The sequence below is a fragment of the Petaurus breviceps genome, unplaced genomic scaffold (assembly GCF_028583685.1).
Source record: "Petaurus breviceps papuanus isolate PSGF00001 unplaced genomic scaffold, PetGlider_PUasm1.0 90897, whole genome shotgun sequence".
Lineage (NCBI taxonomy): Eukaryota > Metazoa > Chordata > Mammalia > Diprotodontia > Petauridae > Petaurus > Petaurus breviceps.
In genome coordinates, this window is record NW_027187374.1 from 1821191 (window position 1) to 1840892 (window position 19702).

A 19702-nucleotide genomic window follows, 5' to 3' on the forward strand; every position below is an offset into this window, starting at 1 on the left:
ACACATGCTTGAAAAATCATACTGTACCACATATTACAAAGTCCCTAATTCATGTAATAAAAATTAATGTGCACAGTTTAAAAATGAAAGTCCCTTTGTTGGATCAAATTTGGGACCTATTTATTTCTTAATTTTTGCAAATATTAGTGAGTTCTTTCTTTTGTTATCCCTTCACCTTCCAGGAATGGAAGTAGACAAATTCCCGAAGGGGTATCTGCTGGCTTAGCTAACTCCTTCAGCAGACCTGGTCCCTTCATCAGAGCTAGAACTGATGGGGTACCTGGGGTTTAAGTCAATTTGTAAAACCAATTTGTAAAACCAGTTTGTACAATTGTAACTGCAATTTGCATTGTAAAATTGCAATAGCAATTTGTCTGTAAAATCCCTTTCCCAGCCTCAAACTCTGCCCCTTCCCCCTATCCACACTCTGCCTAGGAAACAACTTGTGACTCCTTTGTTCTTACTTAATCTCTTCATGTCTCCTCCCGTCTGGCCCAAATCTCATCTAAACTATCTATGCACTAAAGTCACAAGTTCCTCTCAGTCAGCTCTAACCTTTATCTATGCACTGAAGTCCCTTCACTCCATCTGGTCAGCCCTGACAATGGCAGCCCTACCCTTTAAAAGTAAAAGCCTGTACCCCTCTCACTTGCAGGTCCCCTAAAGGACACTTGCCCGCCTCTTATAGAAGCGTAACAATAAACTTCTACAACTCTCACTCCAATTCAGCTTGAGATCTTGAATTTTTTCCAGATGCTATTGCAGGTTTTCTGGTTTTAGATAACATCAGAGTTCCTGCTGAACCTAGAGGGAGTCATCCCTCATCAGAACCACCTATTGGCCCCACCAAAATCCGTTAAGGAAGATTTACTTATGGGAGCCTTGGCCCCCAATAAAGGACTTACCTTAGCTTTCTGCATCCCAGTTTGTACTTAGAACTTCTTTAGAGGGAGTTCCCTCACAAAATAAAAGAACTGAACTTTCCCAACCCCTTTGAATGGTAAATAGCTTTGTTTTCAGACACCTTGAGGACTTCTCCAAGGGGAGGCCACTGGTGAATGACTTCTGAACACGCCTTAGCCTGAGCTGAGAGTCTCCCTTGAAGAAAAAAATTTCTCTGATGAGGACTTTTTGGGTTTTCAGCTGCCAATTATTAACAAACAATTGTTCTAATCACCAACAGCGCATTACATTAAAATCAAACATCCAAAATTTCAACTTCCCCAACTCACTGTTTATATTCTTTGGCCATTTCTCATTTAGGGAATGAATTGTATTCTTAAAATTATACTTGGTTCTCTATATCTTTTGGAAATCAGGCCATTATCAGAAGCACTGACAGGAAAAATTGTTTTTCAGGTTTCTGCTTTCCTTTTAATCTGGGTTACATTGGCTTAGTTTGTACAAATGCTGTTAAAATCAATGTAATCAATATTTTGCATTTCATAATGTTCTCTCTTTTGTTTTGAAATGGACACGTAGAAAAAAAGAACCGAAGCCTAGTCAATTATTCTGAGCATCAGTTTATTGAGCTGGCCAGCGACAGTGTCCCAAGGAAACCTTAGGAAAGCTGCCCCAACCATAGGGAAAGGGGGAATATTTGAAGTCAAAAACCACCAAAAATAGGTGTGGGAAACAAAGTTAGTCTTGTGGGAAGTAAAGTTAGTCTGACAATGGCAGATAAGCACATCTGTTGTAGCCAGGCCTTGGTCTGGACAGTTGTATAGTTCTTGCCCTGATTTATTGTGAGACCCAGATGTCCAGGATCATTCTGACATCTTATCAGGAAGTATGGCCAGGGCCAGGTCTGTTTCTCACAAGAGAGGGGCTCCTGGCTAAGCATGTATGAGTTCAGGAAGAATTCAGTAATTTCCAAACTTGTTACATACAGGGGCTTAGTATATGAGGCCATGGGCATTTCACTCCCCCCTTTCCTTTGGTCAGACCCTTGAGTCATCAGACTCAGGGTTCGATACTTCGAGGACATGTAGGGGAGCAGCAGTCAGGGTAAGAGTCAAACAGGGTAAAGTTAGAAATCTCAGACAAATTAGCTTGAGCGGCCACCCCTACAAAGTAAGGGGGTTCTGGGTCCGCACACAGCCATCAGGAAGATGTTAAATTAGGACTGGAGGCGTTTAAGAAGGAACACATAGCATCCTGGGTACAGAAAACAGAAGAAATGGGGCCAGAAAGCGAGGGGTTGCTATAATCCAGGATCCAAGGGTCGGTTAGCCCCCTATCTGGTTTGAAGTCAGGTTGGGGCCATGCCAGAGGGTTAAGATCGGGGTTGGGAACAATAGGTAACCTGGGGACGGGAACCGCCTGTATCTGAATGGTAAAGAGGCCACCACTATCCCAGCCATAGGCATACATTCCCAGGCCCCAAGAGTGGCCCAGTTTCCAAGTAGGATCAGTAGGATGCTTAACAGTTAGGATCATGGGATTACTCTGTTTGAGAGTACATTTAGAAGGGACAAAGTTATGCTGTAAGGTAATCAAGTGGTCCCGCCCGTTAGGAAGCCAAGTGGCCAGGGTCTCACAACCCCATTTAGCACAATGAAAGTTCCCTAGGTCACAGAGATCAAAGGTAAACATGGGGACCCCATAGGTGGTCACTTTTCGAATCAGGGCCCCCAAAAGGGGGGGGGATGGAGTATGATTTTACAAACTGATATTACAAAGTGTTACAGTCTGATGTTACAAATATCCCAAGCACCCCATCATTCCTGATGTTACAAATTGGTATTACAAATTGAGTTTACAAATTGGTTTTACAGACATAGATTACAAATTGGTTTTACAGACATAGATCCCAAGCACCCCATAATCCCCCCCTTAAACAGATGATACCCAAATTCATTTGGGGACAAGGGCTATGATCTCAGCTTCTTGATCTGCTTCTCGCTGGGAAGGGGTGCAGACCTGTCCCTGCCTCTCAGGGTACCATCGTTCAAGGGGTGGGGTCTGTAGCCAGCGTCCAGAGCCTGGCTGATGTCAGGTCCAGGGGGTGAGTGGTTGGTACTCAGCCTGAGATGTCACCTGCAAGTGAAGAGTACTGAGCCTAAAAGACACAAATCTAGCAAAAAGATTAAACAACCAAGGGCCAAAAAGAAGTAAGAGAAAATTGACCAGAAGTGTGGTGAGTATGGGCTAGTATAATCCATTACTCAGACTATTTCACTGTCCTTTATATTTTCCCATAGACAAGATACCTCATAAGTTTTTATTCTTTTACTAACATAATTGTACCTCCTTTAACAAAAGAGGTTCCTGACTCGAACCTCACAGCTAGATAGTAGACATACATCCTTGTTTCACAAAGCTTGTTTATCCTCTGATTATATTCACTCTGGAAGAAAGAGATATTTCAGTAATTGAATCTTTTACATGTATTTTCAGTTACAAATGTTAACTTTTGCTTAGATAATGGAATAACTACAAATTCAGATCGAAACAGCAAGATCTCTTCCGCTTTATAACTCATTACATTAATTTTAGCAATAAATTTATCTTGCAAATAAAAGTTTTAGTAGGCCTTTTAAAATTACTCTAGAAGTATTTTCCCCTCCTTCTTTTAGCCTACTGTGGTTTCTCACTAAAACAATTTAACATTCTTTGATACTCTTTTTCTTCAAACATCTTGAGCATGGCCTCACATTGGCTTTCTAAGTCTCTGGTTGGTCCCACTTCATCTTGAGTAATAGGTACAGGTTCCTATTTTTTATTCTGTAACATCATTAACCTGACCCCTTCCAGAAGTTTTGTGTCTAATCTTATCATCTTAGCTTAGTTACAAAATACAAGGAAGTAATAAGAATGTATATCATTGCATCGACAACATACCCTAAGGAGCAGTCCCCTTCATGAGTGCAGATACAAGGATTCAAAAGAAAACAATAACAAACAATTGTCCCTTCCAAAGTCTCTTTTCACACTGTTGTCTGGCAGGGGTTACACCATCTGATGGAGTCCTCTGGTTGTTTTCCATCCATCCATCCTCAGCATCACATTCCAGGCTCTTTCTCTTCTGCCTTCTTTCATTCACTTCCCTACAAAAGGAACCTTAGAACCAATTTAAATTACCCGTCCTGAACCCTTATCATTTTTACAAAATTGAAATGGAGTCTTGGTCAACTGTCATGATGGCACATTAAAACTAGTTTCTTATATTTTTGCATTAATACATTATTAAATCCTCCACCAGGAGGATGGGATTTCACTAAGGGATTTACATTATACTAACAGTTACAACAATTAAAATATTTACTAAGTAGTCCAGAAATTATTCTCCTTTTAACATTAGCTAGTTATGAGAAAGCTGAGACAAGTATGATACTAACTAAATAACAGAATAATATCCCCACAAATCCTTGACCTACTTGTCCTCACATTATTACAAAGAACTAAAGGACCCCTGACTTATACAGGAATACCTTTGCTAAATCCTAAGCCTAATAGCTTTATCTTATAGTAACTTAAGATGTTCCAGAATCAAGTATTTAATAGATTTGTTGTTGTGTCTTCAAAACTTTTGATTATTGAAACTTGCCACCAAGAATAGGAACAAAACTGTAATGAGGGAACCATTTTGCCCAACTTCAGAATGTCAGTTCTGGGCAAAATGTATACCAAGCTGCAATCTGCATTGAGCCAAGCTCAGAGTCTGCCAGGTGTCACTGGGAGGATCCTACCTCAGCTCACGTGGAACAGTCATTCTCCCGACTTTCCATACCCATACTTCATAGGCCTTCCATACCTGTACCTCATAGGGTCTGGCATCATGGATTGGTGGCTCAGATAGCTTTGATAGCCTTTCTTAATATCCATACCTGGAGTTAGACTCAGAGGAATAGTCAGTTAACAATCCCATCAAATCTTAAATAACAAGCTCCAACAGTCAGTTTAAGATATGATTATAATCTCATATTGGTTAAGGAACATCTCTAAAGTGAGCCTCAAATAGCCTGTATTCATTTCTATATTTATTCTTGTTCATAAAAATCAAATCTCCCATCAGGTTTATAAATTATTGCTCTAATAGATTTGCATCTACTTCCCAAGATTCCCCATCTTCCTGTAACTATGCTTAATCTGATCTCACACTAAAATTTATTTTCTCTCAACTAAAATGTCTCTGATTTAATCCCAACAATTAATCCAGTCAATGGCATTAATACCCAATTACACTTTGAAATACACTGGGACCCCATTACATATACACAGATATAACTTTTCTACAGTAACTTTATAATCCCAATCTCAGTCCATGGGATAATAATTCAATATTGCATTTGTATTCTTATTTCCTTTTCTTCTCAAATATGATTGAGCTATTAATTATAAAATCTAGTTACAAATCTTTTTGTCTTCCTAAATACTTCCTCACACCCTTCTCAACATACTTAAACTATCTGATACAAAGGTATCCATACCACTATTTAGAGACAGGAGGGGCTTGGAAATCCCCATTTGTCCCCAAACCTTCTTATCTTAACATCAATTTACTCTCATTAAGTTGCAATATACCACAAAGATTTACCAGAACTCACATACATAAGAGATTCCCTTTAACATCTTTCCTTTCACAATTTTTTTGATCTCGTCCTGGTAAGGCCAATTGTTAAAGATCCTTTTTACTCTTTTATACATAGACTTTGCTGCTTCTCAGCAAGTCAAGCTTGTTGTTTAGGAGCTTCATAATTAAAACAAGCTCGCTTTCCCAGGCAGTTTTACAACATCATACAGTAGCAGGAGGACTGTTCTGAATGAGCAGAACTAGGCAAAATAAAGTTTTCACAGTTTTAGGTTTTAGCATTAAAACAGTAGCCCAAATAACTTAGTTAACAGTCTTACAATTTCAAACAATCTTAACTGAAACTTCTTTTTAAACAGACTTGGAAGCTTATGATTTCCCAAATTACAATACTCCAAGACTTTAAGAGAAACTGCTTCTCATACAGCATAGATAGTACAACTGTTTACCAGCAACAATATCATAAACAATTATCATGTTCTCAAATTTGTACTTTGAAATAAAAACAAATGAATTACCAATCTGATGACCTTAAAACTCAGTTTTGAAGTTACACAGAAGTAAAATTTTCTTGATGCTACACAACCAATCAACTTATCACTAAAAATTAATTACATTCTGGAATCTCACATAGATGGTGATTGTGGTGATCCATAAACCTTCAATTTAACATAATTACATTCTTAGATGAAGCAAGCTTGAAAACTTCATCCCTATATATATTTTTTTGAGGTTTCTCATTTTCTCAAAAAAGAATTCTACAAAAATGCCTTTCCAATTCACTGTTCAGGGAATCATTCATTTCATCATTACTGATGTGGAAACTATAACTTTAAATCACTGTATATTTCCAGAATAGCCAAAAAGTTAAAAGAACAATCAGCTATCACAATAAGTATCAGCAGTATTATTACTACCTGTTTGTATCCCAAATGTAACAGCTTTAAATCATCAGATATTATAACATAAAAAAATCCAATTTACATGAAATAAACATTTTAACATAGGGTTAACAGAACATAGTTGGTTTTATACATTTTTTTTTAATTTTACACATTTACAGTTTTTCTCCATCTTTTAGTTTCAACAAAATTCAGATTGAAAGCTGCTTTTTGTCACTCAATTTTTATAGTATAAGAGGATTTTACAGTTTAGAGTGTACAATTTAGAGATACATAGTAAAACAATGACATGATATTAATTGCATTTCCAATTCATCCCATACCAAAATTATTGATAGAAAATTAGGCTTACCAAGTGCAGAGGCTTTTCTCCTCTCCTCACAATTGCAGAGCCTGTTTGTGGACCCAGGAGTTTGAAAGGAGAGAGGGTCATCTGCATGCCCCAGGGGCCCAGGGCTGTTGCCAGTAGGGCCTCTCGATATAGCTGCTATGCCTCCCCCACTCTTTTTCCTTTTTTTTTTTTTCAAGTGGGGGAAGGTAACTCAAATTCCCTACTGCTCTTTAGCACTCTCGTTCCTTATCTGATCTGGTGAGAGAGGCTTTAACAAAATCTCCTCAAATGTTTTTAGCTGTTCTAACTTTTACTCCCATAAATTTCACTTATGTGTCCACTCTTTAGAACTTCTTTGAAAGTGAGAGCTTTGAATCTACTAGTTGAGTGAGTGGGACCCTGGTGTCCCCTTCTGTGCCAGAGAGCTCAAAGCTTCACTCCTGAGGTGCCTCTTTTACAGGTCTATGTATTTTCTTAATTTACCCCAGTGCCAAATACTATATATCTTTAGCATTGAATCAGGAGTGACACTCTTCAAAAATGACTGGAATGTATTCAGTTGCCTTTCAGCTGCATTCTGATACACAAAGCTTTCCTCTTTTAGATGAGGCAGGAAATAGTTAAATGTTCATCTGCCTGCCTCTTTGATCTGAGGGGAGAAGATGCCCTCCCTTTTTTATCGCCTTCTCCTCACTCCACTTGGCCAGAGTGGAATGAAGAGGAAGAGATTTTTCAAACTTTTAAAAATCTGAAAACTTCTGTTCACACCTTCCAATAGCACATAACCTATGCCTGTCTTAACTTCTCACCCGGCTCCTTCCTTTGCTACATGCTTCAACTTTCTTGCTTTTCCTACTGTCTACTCATCCTTCTGTTGGACTTTGATTAAACCCCTGAAAAACCACACATCCTTCACTTTTTTCTAATTCTGACCTGACACTTCTCCTACACTTTTTGACTTGCATTTACCATCATATAACCTAAACAAGACAATATTTGTCTCTCTCTCTCTCTCTCTCGCCTGCATTTAGCAGCAGCGGAAGGGAGGAGGAGGGAAAGAGATAACAGCATTCCAAAGAAATGTCCAGCTGCAGTTTCGACCTTACTCATTCACACTCAGTCACACTTGTTTCCATCCACACGTACATAAAAGGGCCCACACAGACAATCGAAGGTATCCACACTTACATAAAAAGGGCCCACATAGACAAATGTCACTGCCTGGACTTGTATGGACTGGTCCGCACATGACCCAAGATCCCTGGGGTTGAGGAACGTCTCTTAACAGCTCTCCCCTAGGAATTTTGGGAAGTGGCCCTCCTGGTCCCCACCCCAGTCCCGACAGGGCAAAGGAAAAGACACAAAAATTACACAAAAAATCCCATTAGCGGCATCCTGCTGAAAGCTGTGAGGGTGACAGCTACACTCCCTCACCCAACAGAGTACTCACCAACCACACTTGGATCTGATCCCCCTCCCCAGTAGGACTCACAAGCCACTGCCACGAGACCTCACGGCACTCGCTGGGAGTTGTTCTCAGGCGCTCAAGTCGGCCCAAAACCATTGTTACCCTTGAGACCTGGCCTCCACGGTACCAGCCGCCTTCCAGAGGACTTCTTTCCTCCTCCGAGAGTCAAACAGGGCGATTGGCCTGTGACACTTGGAGGGGAGAAAAAGGCAAAAAAATAAAAAATAAAACAGGATGCTCAGGCAGAGTAAAAAATAGGTTTAACCCACAACACCCAGCTGCCTTAGGTAGTGAGAATCAGAGGGGCTGAAACAAAAGTGATTTTGGGGGCACCTCCCGTCTGACTCCCAATACCCAGACCACACCAAGGGATGGGTGGCTTGGTCATAGAGAAAACAGCCAAAGGCTTGTCCCATCTGGGGTGCCAGTGAAATGGACATGTAGAGATAAAGAACCCAAGCCTAGTCAATTATTCTAAGCATCAGTTTATTGAGCTGGCCAGCGACAGTCTCCCAAGGAAACCTTAGGAAAGCTGCCCCAACCATAGGGAAAGGGGGAATATTTGAAGTCAAAAACCACCAAAAATAGGTGTGGGAAACAAAGTTAGTCTTGTGGGAAGTAAAGTTAGTCTGACAATGGTAGATAAGCACATCCCTTGTAGCCAGGCCTTGGTCTGGACAGTTGTATAGTCCTTGCCCTGATTTATTGTGAGACCCAGATGTCCAGGATCATTCTGACATCTTATCAGGAAGTACGGCCAGGTCTGTTTCTCACAAGAGAGGGGCTCCTGGCTAAGCATGTATGAGTTCAGGAAGAATTCAGTAATTTCCAAACTTGTTACATACAGGGACATAGTATATGAGGCCACGGGCATTTCAGTTTGGTCATAAATTCTTCCCTTCTGCATAGATCTGACAGGCAAACTATTCCTTGCTCTCCTGATTTGCTGATGGTATCACTTTTTATGTCTAAATCATGTACCCATTTAAACCTTATTTTGACTGATTCACCACTCTATTCCTTAACCATTACCAAATAATTTTGATGATTGCCACTGATGAGGGATAGCTCCCTCTAGGTTCAGCAGGAACTCTGATCTTATCTAAGACCAGAAAACCTGCAATAGCATCTGGAAAGAATTCAAGGTCTCAGGCTTAATTGGAGTGAGAGTTGTAGAAGTTCATTGTTATGCTTCTATGAGAAATGGGCAAGAGTCCTTTAGGGGACCTGCAAGTGACAGGGGTACAGGCTTTTACTTTTAAAGGGTAGGGCTGCCATTGTCAGGGCTGATCAGATGGAGGGAAGGGACCTCAGTGCATAGATAAAGGTTAGAGCTGACTGAGAGGAAGTTGTGACTTTAGTGCATAGATAGTTTAGATGAGATTTGGGCCAGACCGGAGGAGACATGAAGAGATTAAATAAGAACAAAGGAGTCACAAGTTGTTGCCTAGGCAGAGTGTGGATACGGGGAAGGGGCAGAGTTTGACAATACAAATTGCAGTTACAATTGTACAAACTAGTTTTACAAATTGATGTTACAAATTGATTTAGACCCCAGTACCCCATCACCACTGTATATTTATAAATCTGGTAAGGCTAGGCCACCTTCCTTCACAATATTTCTCTGTAAGATCCTTGAGATTCTTAACTATTTGTTCTCCCAGATGAATTGTTATTATTTCTGGCTCTATAAATATTTTTTTGATAGTTTGATGTCATGAAAAAGTAAATTAATTTAGGTAGAACTCTCCTTTTTATTATATTAGTTCAACCTACCAATAAGAAATTGATGTTTTTCCAATTGTTTAGATCTGACTTTATTTGTGTGAAAAGTGTCTTGCAACTGTATTCATATAGTTCCTGGATTTGTCTTGGCAAACACAATCAGTGGAATAGATGAGGTACACAAGAAAAGTAGTCACTGACTATAGTAATAAACTTTTTGATAAAACCAAATACTCCAGATTCTGGGATAAGAATTCACTATCTGACAAAAACTTCTGGGAAAACTTTGAAAGAGTGTTGGTAGAAACTAAGCAGAAGAGTTGGGATCAAGGGATGAGTCAGGTCTCTGATGCAATTCTCTGTGGAGAAATCCCACCAGTGAAAATTTCACCAGAGAAGATTTCTCCTAAGAGGCTGCTCTGAGGAATAGCCTTGCTCTCAAGATCCCTTCATGGTTGCCAATTGTCATGACTGAAATGAAAGTAAAACTGAGGCACAAACTTCCAAGCACATTCAATAATTTGTTGACATTGTTTTGTGTTTTACAGATTCTTTTCATGGGTATGATGACTGAATATTATCACTACTTTTTCACAACACTGGTAAGAATGTCTCAGGAAAATTAAGAATTTCATAATATGAGAGAAAGATCCATGAAGGGTAACTTGTGTGTAAATTTGGTGTTACCTTGTCATTATTAAGGGCAGGGAACTGAAAAACTTGCTTTAATTTCCTTCAAATCTTCTAAATCCTGTAGTGCTGAACAATATTTGTTAAATCTAATATCATTGTGTATGACCTGGAAAGGGATTAAAATGAAAATCATATTAAAGGAAACAGTGAAAGTATAAGCATTGTACACTGGAACATGGACCAATATGTGTTCGCATTTCTCTAATGCTGTTTCATAGTTTGTGGTCAGTGAATAATGGAGTAGCTGTAGGTTAATTAGAACCTCCTCAGACTGGATGATGCTTTATCCTTCAAAAATTTTGCCTCATTAGGAAAAAATATAGTTCATCTATAATTAAATTCATCTTATATATGTGTGTATACATACATACACGTGCTGTGTATATATGTGCCTCCCATAATATATAAGCTAAATTGTGGGAAAAGCATGATTTTAGTCTTTTAATTTAACAGAAATTAAGTTGCCATTATTTTCTTTATAACTCATTTAATCAATTCTCCCCTTCATAAAGCAAAGAATGCCCTCCCAATAAAGCATGTGACTATAACTCACACAGATTTGAAAATTCAAACCTGTTTTGGAACAGACTATTGCTTTGTTTTGTTTTTTAAAATATTTTAAAAGTTGCTATCATATGCATATTAAGACAATTATCTCTATACTCATTTTTCTATCTGCTTAAGAATGAAATGAGGCATAGTGAGCAGAGGACAGGTATTAAAGTCCAGATCATCTGGATTCAAGTCTTCCTTCTGACATATATACTAGCTGTGTGACCCTGACCAAATTATGTAATTTCTCACTACCAGAAGTGAGAGTAACCTACATTATAAGAGAGTTCTCACACTAGTAGTTCTCAAAAAATATGAAATCATAGTCCTAGATCAAGGCGATGATGATGATGACATTGACATGATTCTTCCTGGTATTAACTTCATTATCATTAAACAGAACTTTCAAGTTAAAGAGGGAGTCATACCAAAGCATCTTATCAATCACTTAATATACATAGATAGCATCAAGCTTTATGACTCCACATAAAAGGACTTCATCTCATGTAAACTTTCTTCAGTGATATCAACATGTAATCAAGACTTGATAAATATAGAATTGTTAATGTGCATCATGAAAAAACAAACACTGAAAACTTGGAGCTTGAATCCAGAGGTCAAATTGAACTAATGGTTGTGATGAGGGATAGCTCCCAATAGGTACAGCAGGAACTCTGATCTTACCTAAGACCAGAAAACCTGCAATAGCATCTGGAAAGAATTCAAGGTCTCAGGTTTAATTGGAGTGAGAGTTGTAGAAGTTTATTGTTACACTTCCATGAGAAATGGGCAAGAGTCCTTTAAGGGACCTGCAAGTGACAGGGGTACAGGATTTTACTTTTAAAGGATAGGGGTGACCAGATGGAGGGAAGGGACCTCAGTGCATAGGTAAAGGTTAGAGCTGACTGAGAGGAACTTGTGCCTTTTGTGCATAGATAATTTAGATAAGATTTGGGCCAGGTGGGAGGAGACAGGAGGCAAGAACAAAGGAGTATTTGGGCCAGACCTGAGGAGACATGAAGAGATAGTCACAAGTTGTTGCCTAGGCCAAATAGGGGAGAGAGTTTGAGGCTGGGAAAGGGATTTTACAGACAAATTGCTATTACAATTTTACAATACAAATTTGCAGTTACAACTGCACAGACTGGTTTTACAAATTGGTTCCACAAATTGACCTAGACCCCAGGTACCCCATCAGTTGGAAGCAATACAAATAACGTGGTTTTCTCTAGCAAAACACATCAAGAATAAAGTTATTGGGGGAAAACTGAGTTAAGAGAATTAATAGAATCCTGAAGTCAAAGTTTAGTGGGAACATTTAGAGCAATTAACATTTAAGCAATGCCAGATGTAACATATACTTTTGGCAAGGTAAAATTAATTACAATAAATATAGATATACAATAAATATAGGTATCCAAAAAAAATCAACACCTCAAGGGAGCTACAGAATAATTAGCATTTCCCAGTGTTGTCAGAGTACACAACAAGCAGGTTTAAAGCTTACACAAATAATTTTGGAAAGAGCAGAACTCACTTCCTAGAGCAAAAGCAAAGACTGACACAGGTATGCACCATTTAACTTATCAAATGTAACTGAGAATGTCCTATTTCTGCATGTAGGCTATACAAGCATGTTATGTAACAAATAAAAATCTATAGTGGGTGACTTCATGTGAACTTAATCAACAATATGATAACAAAAAGTAAAAAAAAAATGGCAAGTCAGTAAGATTTGTTTATAGAAACAGAGGGATTTATAAATTTTTAAAAGTGTGAAACACTGCATTACTTTTTTTCTTTTTGGAGGGCAATTAGGGTTAAGTAACTTGTCCAAGGTCACACGGCTAGGTTTTGTGTGTGTGTGTGTTAGGTGTCTGAGGCCAGATGCACTGCAATACTTCTTAAGGAATTTCTATGAAAGCAATAAGCTATGTCAGAGCCAGGACTCAAGAAGGTAGAGCAAAGCCTCCTATTTCTTACACACCTTTGAGAGAAAGGACATATAGAGAATAACCATTGGATCTCCAAGGTCATTGCCAACAGACATTTAAATGATGGAGATTATACAATTAAGCCATAGGTTATACACCTGCAAATTTTAGTTTGAAAAAATTAAGACTCTATCAGATACTTATAAAGGCACAATCAGAATTATACGTCAGAAATCTGATATACATTATAAACTAACAGATGCCAAATCACCATACAATAATACAAATCCATAATATCCTTGAGAACACAATATTTTTTATTGTGTTGATTATGAGAAAGTTTTTGGCTTAGTTCTGCACTCATGGATTAGCCCCTTACTGCAAATATGTAAAATACAACCAAGTAGATTGAAGATACCACAGTATTTGAAGTCCACATGGAATTAATTATATAAAATAACAGTTTAACTTCCTATGACTCTACTTCTTCTCACACCCATTATTTTATCTCTTAAATAGGACTGAGTATAGCTTCCAAGTTAAAGATCACACCAAATTATTATTGATCACATTTAGATGTGATTTATATGACTTCACAAAAATTCTGCATTAAACTCTTCCATCTTTCTCCAGTGATTTTAAAACATCATTGGTACTTGACAAATGTAAAGTTCTCAATGTACTCCAAGGTAGAGATTGAAGACTTTGAGCTTGAATCCAGAAGTTAAATGGAATCAATAAATGAAAGTAATAATGAAGAGTAAAGGGGGTGGCTAGGTGGCACAGTGAGTAAAGTGCCGGGCTGGAGTCGAGTCGGGAGGACCCGGGATAGGTTCTGGCCTCAGATACTTAACACCCACACAAAAAAACTGGCCGTGTAACCTTGGGCAAATTACTTAACCCCAATTGCTTTTAAAAAAATAAATAAATAATGAAGAGTAAACTGGGCAACAGCAAATTTGGAAAGTATCTTTTTCTTTTTGGAGGGGGGAAGGCAGGGCAATTGGGGTTAAGTAACTTGCCTAAGGTCCCACAGCTAGTATTTTGGGAAAGTATCTTAACCAAAACCCTGTACAATATTAGTGCAATATAGGACCCATAACCCCAAGGAAAGTGTCATGAAAATAATGATGCTAGCATTTACAAAGCTCTTTAAAGTTTGCAAAGCATTTTGCATTCATTAACTGATTTAATCCTCACAACAACTGTGTGAGGTAGGTGCTGTTATTATTCCCATTTTCACATGATAATGATAAAGCTTAAGTGACTTGCTCATTGCAAGTGTCTGAGGCATGATATTAATTCATGTGCTGCATATCCTGTGCTCTATTCACTATGACCAGCACAGTGTCAAAAAATGGCGGTAGGTTGGCATGTGTTCTTAGAACACATGATAAGCAGATTAAAAACTGAAAGAAATATTTTTAGAACAAGCAGATATCATTTCTTCAAGAAGTTAAGTCAGATACAACTGAGAAAATTATACCTCCAGTTATAGCCTATAAAAGAGCTGGGATCCAGTTCCATGACCTTCCATTGGTAATAACTGCATGAACTCAGGCAACAATATGACATCCAAAAAACATCAAACACATGTCCAAGTGATGCATAATTGTTTGTAGAAATTAAGCAGTACTGGGCGGCTAGGTGGCCCTAAGTCCTCCCAGAGTCAGGAGGACCTGAGTTCAGTTCTGGCCTCAGACACAACACCCACACACACACAAAAACTAGCCGTGTAACCTTGGGCAAGTTACTTAACCCCAATTGCCCTCCAAAAAGGGGTGGCTAGGTGGCGCAGTGAATAAAGCACTGGCCCTGGAGTCAGGAGGACCTGGGTTCAGATCCAGCCTCAGACATTTAACACACACAAAAAACTAGCCTGTGACCTTGGGTAAGTCACTTAACCCCAATTGCCCCCCAAAAAGCAAAAAAAAAAAAAGAGAGAGAGAAATTAAGTGATACTTAAGTCATTATCACCAGAAATCACAGGAAGGTTTCACTTTATGGAGGCTGGGCTTACAGATTAATGAGGATTATACAATGCAACCTGCAACATATCACTGCTGCTTACAAAACATTAGCAGCTACCAAATATCTAGAAAGAATCAAGTAGAAAGAACTATACACCACAAACTCAGTATCCTTTATAAATTAATAGCATTGAAACCTAGTAGAAGAAATTAAAACTATAGGCCAGGATGAGGTGCATGTCACTTTGTCACTTGAGTTGTTATTTTAAAAATGCTTTCTTTGAACCTTCAGAAGGTAAGACTATATGCCAATAGCTTTTTACTCCAAAATGTATGAAGTAATTTTATCCATCTGTGCAGATGTTCAAAGAATATTAAACATAAAAGAATAATAATAGGATAGCAACTTTTATCTGAACATCATGAAAAAAGATGAGAACAAGATACAGCAACAAGGACAAAATAGCAACAACAACAATAACAAAATTGTCAAAACTAAGAAATATCTCCAGGCATTTGATTATTTGGGGATCTTTAGATGCCAACTGGAAGATTGTTATAATCAGTTATTATATTTTTAAATATAACTATTTATTTAGTTATAAACTATGGGACCACAATATTATAAAATCCTTATTTAGGGCTATAAAAATTATCAGGAGTTCAATTTTACTAAATTATACTAATGAGTATGATTAGTGAATATGATTATAAGCTAAATATGAGTGAATAGTATGACAGTCACGACTCTTCATGACCCCATTTGGGGTTTTCCTAGCAAAGATTCTCAAGTGGTTTGCCATTTCCTTCTCTAGCTTATTTTACAGATGAGGGAACTGAGGCAAACACAATTAAGTAACTTGTCCAAGGTCATATATCTAGACCATATCTGAGGTCAGATTTGAAGTCATGAGGATAAGTCTTTTGGACTCCCAGCTTGGAGCTCTATGGTGAGCAGATGGGGTGAAGGTGGAGATTGGATATGAAGTTAGAGGACCAAGGTCCAACTCTTGATCCGACTTTTTAAGAGTTGTGTAAACATAACTATTCATTCAGTGGCAAGACATTTAATTTCTCTGAGCTTCAGTTTCCTCATTTGAAAAACGTGGTTGGGCTAGATGATCTATAAACTTGCTTCAAGATCTAGCAACCTATGTATGATCTTAAAAATTATGTATATACATATATATGTATATATAGTACCTTGTAACAAATTATATATAAATATAAGCTATTATAATTGTCATAAATAAAAGTACAATATAAAATTACTCATTTTACAAAAAGCCCCTATAGTTTATACTAATCTTTTATTTTCATAAACTGAAGTATATCTAGAATAAGTTTTCTCTTCAAGCTGCTTCAGAGGAAAGTAAAGATACTCTGATAGTGTGTATGCTTATATAAACATTATGCTTTCATTCCTTGCAAAAAAAACTTTAATCCTGGGTGTACAGGCTAAGGTTATTTTTCATAAATTAATTTTATGTTATAATATTTAAACAAAGAAGATTCACATTTTCTTGTGTTTTGATGATCAATTATGGACTCATCTATTATCACTTACATGCATTGTAAATCCTATAGTTGGTTTTTTTTGCTTTTTTTTTTGGAAGGCAATTGGGGGTAAGTGATTTGCCCAAGGTCACATGGCTAGTTTTTGTGTTAAGTGTATGAGGCTGGATTTGAACTCAGGACCTCCTGACTCCAGGGCTGGTGCTCTATTCACTGTGCCACCTAGCTGCCCCAATCCTATAGTTTTCTTAACAAAGCAACATGTTGTACAAGGAGGACTGCATTTTAAGTCTGGAGACTTGGGTTCTAATGTGATCTATGCTACTACTGCTAGCTGAATGACCTTGGGAAAATAACTTGGTATTTCTAGACTTCAGTGTGTTCCTCTCTAAGATGAGGAAGGTGGAGTAGGTGATCTCTATGGATACTGCAAGGCAGTTAGGTGGTCCAGTGGAAAGAGCCCTGGGCTTGGAATGAAGAAGACTCATCTTCACGAGTTCAAATCTTCCCTCAGACATTTATTAGCTGTGTGACCCTGGGCAAGTTGCTTAACCTTGTTTGGCTTAGTTCCCTCATCTGTAAAATGAGCTGGAGAAAGAAATGACAAATCACTCCATTATCTTTGCCAAGAAAATCCCTCAAATGGGGTTATGATGATCTGGATACACCTGAAAGTGAGTCAACAACAAAAGTACGAAGCATCATGGTGGGGCAGCTAAAGATGAGGCAGCTAGATGGCATGGTGTATAGAGCACTGAAACAACACAACACAACAACAAAATGTACACTCCAGATTCTAATATTCTATGAATGTATGGATGGAGCCTCTAAATAACAAATTTTATAAACTGTATTATAGTTATATTAAATTTATAATATTTATTAAAGTGTAATTTGTAATATGAAGTTATATGTTAAAGTCTTAGAATTTACTTTGTGCAATCTACAGAGCATATTGGATGTTGATAGATTCTCCATGTTTGTCATAATTGTAACAGTATCAGAAAAAAATAATTCAAAACTGCTTATTTCTTTGGAGTTTATCTGTCACAGTAATGAGAATAAGGATAAGAAATTTAACTTTACAAGAAAAAATAGGAAAAAAATCTTTACTATTTAATTAGAATATCCTTAGTACATGTGCTAACTCATCTGTCCTGTCAAATACTACAGGATTTCTTTGCGCTAGACCTGGAACTCTATAGATACAGTGGAGTAAATATGACTGGGTTTCGGCTACTTAATGTTGATAATCCTCAAGTTTCATCCATTATTGAGAAGTGGTCAATGGAAAGATTGCAAGCTCTACCCAAGTCAGACATGGGTCTACTGAATGGATTGATGACGGTAAGTATATAGATGACTTTTAAAATTTTTTCAAAGACCATTTTTCAAAAAGATTTATTCAGAGGTTTTCTTTTTTTGCAAAAGGGGATGATTCACAGATTCCATATTATTTCTTAGAATTTTCCCACATTTGTAACAAAATAAGGAAGGTACTTGAGTACCTTTTTATAGTTGTCTTTAAAGGTCATTATTTATATCAAGCTAAAATTTCTCCATTTAACTTTCTGTCAGTACTATGAGAGTGAGAGTGTGTTGCCCAAGTGAAGATGGAGTAAGAATCAAAGCAAGGACATATTTAAAAGAAAGTTTAAAAGAATAATCTTCAGATAACAACTATTAATACAGTTTTTCTTCTTTTGCTTTGTAACTAATAACAGGAACATGTAGGGATACCAATAAGTCTTTGTACCTATAGACACATGGTCATGTATAGATTAAAGAGTCTCTTTACAGATTGTTTTCATATATACATATATATGTAATTTAAAAAGCTTCAGACAAAGGCTGATCTAAATAATAGGAGAAATGTTGCATCCCATAGATTGCAATATGTTATCTCATTATTGTCATTCTTTTTTTTAAAGCAATCGGGTTAAGTAACTTGCTCAAGGTTACACGGCCAGTTATTTCTGGGTGTGGTGCTAAGTATCTGAGCCTGGATTCAATCCCCAGGTCATCCCGACACTGGGGCCCGGTACTCTTACTGTGCTACCTGGCCACCCCTATTGTCATTCTTTTTGATGAAATTGTTGATTGTTTCCATAATTTGTTTTTTAACCTACTCATTCTTTAAGATTAGGTTGTTGAGTCTCTAGTTCATTGTGTGTGTGTGTTTTGTGTTTCTTTTTTTTACAGATGGAAACAAGTTTACATGGTCCTTTTTGAATATTTTATTGCATTGTAATCTAAAAAGGATGCATTTAGGGTGACTAGGTGGTGCAGTGAATAGAGCACAGGTCCTGGAGTCAGGAGGACGTGAGTTCAAATTCTGCCTCAGACACTTACCACAAAAACTAGCTGTGTGGCCTTGGACAAGTCACTTAGCTCTACTTGCCCTATGTTCCTGTAAAGCAAGCAGCTTTCCAGAAGAATGCTACTGTGAACAGCTTTTAAGGTTCTGATTACACAGTATAGCGATCACTCTATTTATTCCATGACAAAAGCAAAACATCCACAGAAAATCAAGGTACAGCATTCACAATATTACAACTTATCACAGAAAATCACAATATAATATTCACAACATAGTCTCAAAGTAAAATAGTCACTCAAGTTAATTCAATCAGTCACTTATCAGCAGTCTCAAAGTATATAGTCAAAGTCTTCCACTCATGGGGCAGCTAAGTTGACTCAGTCACTTATCAGTAACAATATCTCAAAGTACAATAGCCAAAGTCTTCCACTCTTGAGGCAAAGTCTTCATTAACTCAATCAGTCACTTATTCAGCAATCAATTACTAAGTATCATACACAAAATCCTCCACCCTTTAGATCAATAGTAAACTATAATTCCATAATTACTCAGTACCCAAAGAGAGGTCTTTTTATCTTGACTTGGGGATGGTTCTCACATTCCCTGGATTCCCTTCCATGGTCCCAGATTCTACCTGGATTCACCAGACTGTCACCTGGGTTCAGTAGCAGACAGCTCCCAGTTCCTTGACCAGCTCTCTGGGCAGGTCCTGCTCCACACTAAAGTTTGCAGGTTCTGGTTCATGTCAGATCCTTCACC

The 19702-nt window shown here is 37.7% G+C and overlaps 1 protein-coding gene across 1 annotated transcript in view; it reads left to right on the forward strand.

Moving 5' to 3' along the window:
• GRIK1 (glutamate ionotropic receptor kainate type subunit 1) overlaps positions 1 to 19702 on the forward strand; it is a 171631-nt gene that overhangs the window by 85652 nt on the left and 66277 nt on the right. Inside the window, exons 5-6 of the mRNA XM_069074843.1 lie at positions 10508 to 10561; positions 17797 to 17970. Of these exons, the coding sequence (XP_068930944.1) occupies positions 10508 to 10561; positions 17797 to 17970 (228 nt within the window). The remainder of the gene's footprint in view (positions 1 to 10507; positions 10562 to 17796; positions 17971 to 19702) is intronic.